This window comes from Merops nubicus, unplaced genomic scaffold, assembly GCF_000691845.1.
Source record: "Merops nubicus isolate BGI_N331 unplaced genomic scaffold, ASM69184v1 scaffold20908, whole genome shotgun sequence".
Lineage (NCBI taxonomy): Eukaryota > Metazoa > Chordata > Aves > Coraciiformes > Meropidae > Merops > Merops nubicus.
This window is the reverse complement of record NW_008623905.1, coordinates 449-9,934: the sequence shown is the minus strand read 5'-3', so window position 1 is coordinate 9,934 and position 9,486 is coordinate 449. Positions and strand designations below refer to the sequence as shown.

The window sequence follows — 9,486 nt, the reverse complement described above, 5'->3', positions numbered from 1 at the left end:
AACAAAACTTGAGAATATGGCCTTTTTAGGTTATTTTCCTTTGTATAAAATAGCAAAACAAAGCCCTGTTTCAGCTTCCAAAAAGGTATCATCTCTGTATTGGATGTGCATCTCCTGTAGCGCGTCCTTCACACACGCTTTCCTGTGGGGCCCCCCAGCATGCCCACCTCTGGCTGACAGCAGGAGAGTAGCAGGGCAGCAAACAGCCTGAGGTGTGTGTCTGGCTCTGGAATCCTCCCCTGCAGCCTCCAGGTTTTAACGCAGCAATTTTTGGATCCACTTGCTTTCAGTTGAGCACCATGGTGTGGGACTTGAAGCTAGTTAATACAATAGCAGAAGGTGTTTCAGGATGCTGAGTAAAACTGTTTGTCTTTTGCCTGGACAGAGCTGGGGGGGATGGAGACCATACCCTATCTTGATAGACCTCCATCCCCACTGGAGTTTTATCGGGAATGGGTGAGTCCGAATAAGCCTTGTATAATTCAGAATGCCATCAGCCACTGGCCAGCTCTGAAGAAATGGACCTCAGCGTACCTCAGGTATGAACCAGCCTTGGGGCAGGACTGGTAGTCGGTGTCAGTTGACCTCAGTTGGCCAGTGCTCCACCTTGTAGCTAAAAATTAAGAGTTAGAGCTAAAATCTGTGTGTTAGACCTAAATCTGTGGGCTTAAAGCTAAATTTCTTACAGAACTAAGGGCTGTTAGCCTCACGATGTGTGTGTCATCAGTCTTTGTGCACCCCTTTCTCCCTCCTTGACTGCTTTTGGACATGTGGCCACCCAGATTTGACTTGGTCAAGCGGTCCTGAGAATATCAAGCTCCACCATGAGTCGTGGAAAGAAATGGCTGAGGAAGACCCTCTGCCTGCATGGAGGGAAAAGGAGCTGCTTTGTGAACTCGCCTGTTAGACAGGAGGGAATTCAGAGAGGCAAAGGATGCTCCAAATTGCCTTGGCCACAGGGAGCAATTGGAGCAGAACAAGTGTCCCAACCAGGCAGTAGAAAATCTAATCTAGATTTTCCACCCATCCATGGAAAGCCAGGCTTCTTATGCTTGCTGCCCATGAAATGTGTGGTTTTTAGAGTAACCAGCACCCATGGTAGGGCCCAGCTGCAGGTCTGGCTGTGAACCTCTGGTTTGTTTTGCAGGCAGGTGGTGGGCCCCAAGGTGGTGAGCGTGGCAGTGACACCCAATGGTTATGCAGATGCGGTGTTTCAGGGCCGTTTCGTCATGCCAGAGGAGCGCCAGATGCCTTTCATGGACTTCTTGGACATTGTGGAGAAGAAAGTGACCTCTCCCAACGTATTCTACGTGCAGAAGCAGTGCTCTAACCTCACCGAGGAGTTCCCTGAGCTGCTCTGTGATGTGCAGCCCGACATACCGTGGATGAGTGAGGCACTTGGTAAAGCTTCTGCTTCTCCTGCCTTCAGTGAATGTTTTGTATGGAGCTTTAAAACGGTCATGCCAGGTACATGGTGGATGTTGTTCTGTTTCTGGATGCCACAGCTGAGTTCAGTTCCATCCTCTTAGTAAGTACAAGTGGTAAAATACTTCATAGTAGGGTAGTCCAAGTTTTGGGTTTGGATTACTCCAGAATCAGTATCAGTTCTGCAGTGGGACCATGACACCTGAAACCATGTGGTGACAGTGCCATGCAGCACTTCTTTCCATACCATGGCTTTTCTGTGATTTAGAGTCACATTTAGGGTGGTGAAACACTGGAACAGGCTCTCCAGAGCCTGCTGGTGGAGGCCCCATCCCTGGAGACATTCTAGGTCAGGCTTGATGGGGCTCTGAGCAACCTGATGTAGCTGGGGATGTAGGGTGTTGGACTAGACATTTTGAGGTCCCTTCCAACTCAAAGCATTCTGTGGTTCTGTGATGTTTGGACTCAGATCTGTGCTATTGCTCCCAAAGCTGGCAAAATGAACGAGCAAAACAACACACAGCCCCCAGCCCCCTTGGGAGAATCCCAGAGGTTTGGGTCTAGTTAAAGGCTGTTCTGTTGGTTTCTGTTTTACAGCAGCCCTTTCCTTAAAAAAATCAGTGACAATTATTTACTGTGGTTGTAGAATCATAGGATGGTTTGGGTTGGAAGAGACCTTTAAAGATCATCTAGTCCAACCCCCTGCAGTGAGCAGGAACATCTCCAACTAGAGCAGGTTGTCCAGAGCTCTCTCTAACCTGACCTTGAATGTTTCCAGGGATGGGGCATTGACCACTTCTCTGAGCAACCTGTGCTGGTGTTTCACCACCCTCATAGTAAAAAAAAAATTCTTCCATTTAATCTAAATCTCCCCTCTTTTAATTTAAAACTATCACCCCTTGTCCTCTCACAACAGCTCCTGCTATATGTAGATTGTCCCCATCTCTCTTACAGGCCCCCTTTAAGTACTGAAAGGCCATGGGAAGGTCTCCCCAGAGCCTTCTCCCCAGGCTGAACAACCCCAGCTCTCAGCCTGTCCTCGGAGGAGAGCCCTAGGAGAAGGGGATCTCAGGTTCCTTTTGCATCTGTATGTAGATGTGCTGTAGTTTCTCTGTGAGCTAAGACTTAGGGATTCAGGGTGTGGAAACAGAAGGTTGTAACCCTCAATTTGGGGATGGATGATACTAGGTCATGAATGCTGGGGGTTGCTACAGTGGCTTCTAGTGTGGAAGGACATTGCTGCTGCTCACAGGGTGCTATTTACAGTGACACTCTTCATAGTTGTGTAGGAGGTTGAAGGACAGAAATTGACAGCAAATTCTTTGAAATGCTTTTAAGCATGACACTTAGAATTCTATTTTTTGTGGATGATGTTTCTCTCTCCCCTCCCCATGCAGGGAAGAAGCCTGATGCTGTGAATTTCTGGCTTGGGGAGTCAGCTGCCGTGACATCTTGTACGTATTGTGAGGTGCTGTGTGCCTCCTGTGTGCCCCCAGCAGAGGTGTCAGGGGGCTCCTGGGTTGGTGGCTCAGCAGGACTGGGTGTTCTCTCTGACAAGGCAGTTCTGCTTTAAGATGCTTCTTTGCATTCTTTCTCCTGTGCTTCTGCAGCCTCTTGCCTGAGGCTTGTCCCTGAGTGTATTTACCTGGCATTCTGTCAGGCAAGACACAAACCATTTTATTCCTGGAATATTTTTCCTACAACACGATATTGTGACTTTCTGCTCCCACTGGCTGCAGGAGGAAGCAGCCTGCTAATAAAGAGGATGAGCTGACACTTTCAGTAGCTTCTGCTGCAGAGAAGGAAAGAACACTGATTTTCTCTTTCTCCACATCTTTTTTTTTCCTCACTTCTAGTACATAAAGATCATTATGAGAACTTGTACTGCGTGATATCTGGAGAGAAACATTTTCTGCTGCACCCTCCGAGTGACCGTCCCTTCATCCCATATGGTACATAACTTACTGTGCACTATGTCTGGAGGCTGGAAGGAGGACAGATAAAATATTGAAAGATCTGGAAAAGGAGGCAGAGAGAACATTTTGGCATTGATGCAGTGTTATGCTCCCCAGTGTGAACAGGAGTCTCTTCAATTCGTGCTGCAGGTAGTTTGTAATGCAAACATGATTCTGACATCATCCTTTTCCCCATCCTGTAAAGCAGTAGGTGCTTTGATACTCAGGGCAGCCTCTTCAGCTTTAGATCATTTAAATTATTTAAGTATCTTGTCAGTGTTATAGCTTGTCATCTTTGATGTTTACCAGGTTTGGATTTTGCCTGCTCATTCTTTTCTCTAGGAAAAAAAGCCAGGAGGCTGACAAATAAGTTGTAATTTAATGAAATATTCATGTTACTAACTGAATCTCTGAAAACTGGAGAAATGAAAAGAGAGATTCTTGTGGCAGCCTGACTTCACATCGCCCATCTTCTGTTTGTTTATGTTGCTTTTCTATGCATACAGGAGTAGCTCGTTCTGTTGCAGTGTCATCCAGAAGATGGACAGCTTAACTTTATGCCTCATAAAATATGACTCTATTTTCCCCTTCTTTGACTTTAAAACCTTCAGATTAAGTGAATGCAGGCTGCTGTATAACACCAGGGTAATTTTGCCTAGATACGTGTGCTGCTACAATGTTTTCTTTAAACTGTTTTTATTTTGTTTACAACCTTGGAGTCCTAGAATCATAGAGTGGTTTGGGTTGGAAGAGACCTTGAAGATCATGTATTCCATTTCTAGTCCATTCCCCCCTGCCATTCACTTGAGGAGGTTGCTCAGAGCTCCATCCAGCCTGGCCTTGAGCACTTCCAGCAGTGGGACATCTACAGCTTCTTTGGGCAACCTGTTCCAGTGTCTCACCACTTTCACAGTAAAGAATTTCTTCCTAATATCTAATCTGTATCTCCCCTCTTTCAGTTTGAAACCATTACCTTGTCCTGTCACTACAGGCCTTGGTAAAAAGTCTGCCTGTCTTTCTTATAGGCCCCCTTTAGATATTGGAAAGTCACAATAAGGTCTCCCTGGAGCCTTCTTTTCTCAACCCAAACTCAGTCTGTCTTCACAGGAGAAGTGGTGTCATGTGTATGGGAATCTATGTATGTCATATGAGTCATACTTTGTAAAATAAGGTCCTGTTAAGTCACAGAACAGAGATAATGCTCATATTTTACAGTGTGTAGTAAAAAGATGACTTCATCTTTATAAATATCAGGTTCATGGAGAGAAGCTCTCTCAGGGGAGGGCTTGGAAAACCACATGTGCTGAAGCTATGAAAGAAGAGCAGCCTGCAGTATCTGAAGCAGTTGATGGATAAAATTAAAAGTGAATAGGATAAAGATAATTGGATAAAATTAAAAGTGAAAGGCTGGCCACAAGTCACTAATAACTCTTGTGAGTGCTATCTCACTAGACTGACTTAAGAAATGCCAGAAGAGAGAATGATATGTAAAGCTGGGGCACATTTATGCCTTCTGAAAGGGAAACAAGACAGTGACTGGAACAAAATAAGGAGTAAAATGGGTTTTGATGAGAATAATTCTTGTGAAGAAAGAAGGTTGGAATACTAAACAGGAAGGCAGTTCAGTATTCAAACTGACTTATAAAAAAAAAAAACCCTAAGAAACTAAAGACTAAGAAACTGGATAAAATTTGAAATGGACAAAGGGAAGGACAGTGAGGTCAGTAACTTGAAAATGGTTTGGATTTCATTTTTCTTGGTGAAAGTGTGACATGCCTTGCCATTTATTTCTCTGTATAGTACTGTGCTTTGTGTCATTTAACTCTTTCTCTGGTTCCAGAGCTCTATCAGCCAGCAACCTACCAGGTATCAGAAGATGGCTCCTTTGAAATTGTGGATGAGAAGGATGCAGATAAGGTAAAAAGTATATAAAGAACACAATCAGTATAGCAAAGATGGTGTGGGGCACTGCTGAGCCCTCAAACTGAGCATATTGACTGGTATTTAGAAATCCTTCACTACTGGAAAGAGAATGCCCAGATCTTTCACTTGTATTCTACTATTTGCAAAGGACACCCAGCATCCAGAAAAGATTTTTTACTGCACGCCTGAAATCATTGCTGTAATAAACTGTCTTCCTTGCACCAAACATAAATAGATCCAATAAAGAGCATTTAAATAAATCAACAATAAAGGAACTGATTTCATTAAGACTGAAATAGACTCCTCTGCATTCACCTTCTTTTGGCCCTTTAGTCAGGGCTAGATTTTGTTCTACAGAGGTGTCACCCAGTGCAATAAAACCTGTCTGTCTCAATGAATAAATTGTGTTTTCTTAGTAGCAGCACTATTTGTTTGATTAAAATGTATAGAACTGGAGGCACTTTACAAGAACTCAGGAGCCTTTTGTATCTAATCTCTCCCTTTTCACCTCTGCAACATGTGGCTAATGCTACAGCTGAACTTCAGCTGGGCATTTTTCTCTGTTTCCACAAGTGGTGCTTGTGAAATCTTACAGGAGTATTTGTGTAACACAGTCAGGTGGAGTGCTGAGGTTTATAACTCTCTTGGGCACAGAAGAAATTAATTCAGGCAAGAGGGATTTCCCAGCAGGAAGGGAGGCTTTGGCTGCTGGGAATAAAATTAGAGCAGAGAGCTTTAGAAGAAGGAAGGAATTTCTAAAAAGAGTGATGCAAATAAAATACTCAGGTACTTAATGTGAGAGGAAGAAGTGATTTAAGGGGACAAGTGATTTAAGGGGTTGGAGGTGTTTTAAGAGTATTCCACAAGTCTGAAATGTCATGGCTGACATTTAACACCTTTACCTTAATTAGAAGTGCTTTATTAAGGGAGGCAGATTTTAGCATCCTTGGCCTATTTCCAGTTGCTAGTGGAAAGCTCTTTAGCTGTATGTGTTTTGCTAGGGAAAAGACATGTTTTGGAACCCAGTAGGATTATCAGTTGTTTCTCTGGAAGCTGGCTGGACTTTTTTGCCAGAGTCAGTACCATACACGTAATCTTTTGCTTTTAGGTGCCCTGGATCCCCCTGGACCCCTTGAATCCAAATCTGGAGCAGTATCCAGAGTACTCTCAGGCACAAGCTCTGCAGTGCACCGTGAGAGCGGGGGAGATGTTGTACCTGCCTTCTCTCTGGTTCCACCATGTCCAGCAGTCACACGGCTGCATGGCAGGTAAAACAAGCAAAGCATAACTGAGACCAAGACTTGTCACCTCTTTCTCTGTAGGATTCATCATCACCTTTATCTGTTTTTTTTTGCCTTCCCCAAGAGGGTTCCAGAATTTCAAGCGCTGCTCATTTGGTGCAGGTGGAGGGGTGGGGATGGGGCAAAGTGTTATCCTTACATCATGTAAGTTTTGCAAGATTTGAGGAAGAGCTTTTTGCTGTCCTTTACCTGGAATAATCCTGTCTGCCCAGGAAGAGCAAATACAGTATTTTGAACAACATGACATGAGTATTTGCAGTAACACTGCAAATATTGCAAGGCTGGCTTGTTTTTTTTTTTTTTTTTTTTTTCAGTGTTTGTGATACTGTGGTAAAAAGACAAGCTAGCAGTAAAGCAGTATTTCTGATTCCCTTTTCCCAGTACTGCTGCATCAGGCCTTAAAGATTTTTCAGGAAATGTAGAGTTGTTTCCAGTTACAATCCCTCTGGCCACTCTGTTTTTTCTCTGTCTAGCAGAAATGCTGAAGACTTGATGAGTTTATTTGGCCTGTTAACTGCACTGCAGTCTGTATGCATTTGAAAAATCAATGTTCTCTGTGTCTGGCCCAGTGAATGAAGCTAGAGTATATCCTCCTCCAAGAACCACTTACACAGTACTATACTGCATGGCTCATTTCTTCTGTGAGATATACACCAAAATTAAAATGGAAAGGGGAATTAAAGCACTTTCTAAATATTGTGCAGCTTCTGCTCCAAGGAATCCCCAGTACAGAGTCTGAAAAAGAGTTGGTTTGAGTTAAGACAGAGTTGCACTGGCAGCACTAATAACAGACTCTAATGTTTGCTTACCTTATTTTTGGCTGTAGTCAGAGATCTGCTCATTTCAAAGTTCAGTGAGTGATGAGGAGGAGCCTGTACTAGCTGGACTCTGTAAAACAGTCTGTGAACACATTTGTAAGTCATCCCATGCCAGCCTTAGAAATGTTTTCCCTTTCTCTTGTCTCCTCAGTGAACTATTGGTACGACATGGAATATGACCTCAAGTACAGCTATTACCAACTACTGGATGGGCTCACAGATGCCATGAAGGTGTTATAGCAGCAATGGGAGACTCCAGCTTGTGATCTGGAGTGCAAATATGCTTCAAGTGAAAAGAACAGAAGATTAAATTATTCTCAACAACGGCTATCAAACAGATCACGGCTATTTTGCTTCATTTCAGAGGCCAGATTTTTTTGGCTTGTCAGTAGGAAGTTTGAGAATAGCATTTTTAGGTCTTTGCATGTTGCCTCAGTGACGGTGAGCAAAATAACATTTGAAGGGAGGCAATCCAGGTTTTGGAAATCCCCAAACAGAAGCCATGACTGTTTGTTCAGATCTGCAGGTTGTTTTCTTAGCAACCCAAGTGGGCAAGGAAGAATCTGCTCTGCTACCCACCAGTGTGTCTGGCTCCACCAGTCCCACACGTGCATTCTGCCTAAGGCAAAAGTCCTGCCCAGTTGTAGTCCACTAAGTTCAGTGGCTGTGGTGTTTTGAGAAATGATAACTTCTGCAATAAAAGCTCAGTTTAAAAGCTTATTCCTGTGCTAATTTCTTACTTGTTTTTCAAGCGATGCGATGGGTGGAGGACATCTAGAAGGAGCTGCAAAAGTCATTGCTGGCTATTTTCCACGTAGCAACACTCTCTCATGTTCTGAGTGGTGATGGTAGACTTGCTTTACCAGATCCATAGTCTATCTACACATCTCCTGTGGTCTCGTGGCATGATGTGTGATTCTGTAGCTTGTAGGCCCATTAATCATTTCATTCCTTTGCCATTAATTGCTGCCTGACACATAGTAAGGTAGAGTATGGATTGGGAGCAGTCCTGAGGAGAAAGTCATGGGGATGCTGGTTGATGAATAGCTCAGTTTGAGCTGACAATGTGTGAGTGCAGCCCAGAAAGCAAACTCTGCACCCTGGGCTGCATCCAAAGCAGCGTGGCCAGCAGGTCACAGGAGGTGATTCTGCCCCTCTGCTCTCTTGAGACCTCACCTGGAGTCCTGTGTCCAGCTCTGGAACCCCCAGTACAAGCAGAACATGGATCTGTTGGAGCAGATCCAGAGGGAGGGCCACAAAGGTGATCTGAGGGCTGGAACACCTCTTCTGTGAGGACAGGCTGAGGGAGCTGGGGCTGTTCAGCCTGGAGAAGAGAAGGCTCCAGGGAGACCTTATGGTGGACTTCCAATACCTGAGTGGGGCCTACAGGAAAGCTGAGGAGGAACTTTTTATGAGGGTTTGTACTGATAGGATGATAGTGATAGGGTGATGGGTTCAGACTGGAGGAGGGCAGAATTAGATAAGATATAAGGAAGAAGTTCTTCACTATGAGGGTGGTGAGACACTGGAACAGGTTGTCTGGGGGATTGTCCAGGGAACACTGGGTGTGTTCCAAACCAGGATGGATGGAGCTTTGGGCAACCTGGTCTAGTGGGAGGAGTCCCTGCCTGTGGCAGGGGGGTTGGATCTTTTAAGGTCCCTTCCAATCCAAACCATTCAATGATTCTATGAGTTGTGTGAACCAGGAAACTATTTCTGCAGCTTTAATTCCTATTTGTGTTTCCACAGAAGGGGATGAGCCTGTTTACATGTCCAAGACCTGCAGGGCAGAACTAGAGGACTATTAAAAGTGGGAATGTTGTAAAAATGTGTTATTGCTCTTTGTGACAACCAAAAGTTGGTATTTATTGTCAAATCGTCAGGCAGTTCCTTAGAAACATCAGCAATATGGGGGAAACTTTATTTTCTGTGTATTACTGAGGAAAATGCAGATAGTCTTTAGACAAGATTATTGTGAACAAAAATCTAGTCATTCTTTTTCTTCGTTGCGTTTGTTTTTTAAAGAAACATAGTTAAAGCAAAAAGCATCGTTCTACCTTGTGG

The 9,486-nt window shown here is 44.1% G+C and overlaps 1 protein-coding gene across 1 annotated transcript; it reads left to right on the top strand.

The window, feature by feature from the left end:
- Positions 1-385: 385 nt before the first annotated feature.
- Positions 386-7,683, top strand: JMJD7 (jumonji domain containing 7; the record flags this gene model as incomplete). The annotated part of the gene is made up of 7 exons (XM_008945244.1): positions 386-539; positions 1,148-1,401; positions 2,823-2,879; positions 3,282-3,377; positions 5,221-5,297; positions 6,412-6,571; positions 7,574-7,683. Coding segments are annotated over 7 exons (887 nt in total), but the record flags the coding sequence as incomplete, so codon positions are not given.
- Between the last annotated feature and the right edge of the window lie 1,803 nt (positions 7,684-9,486).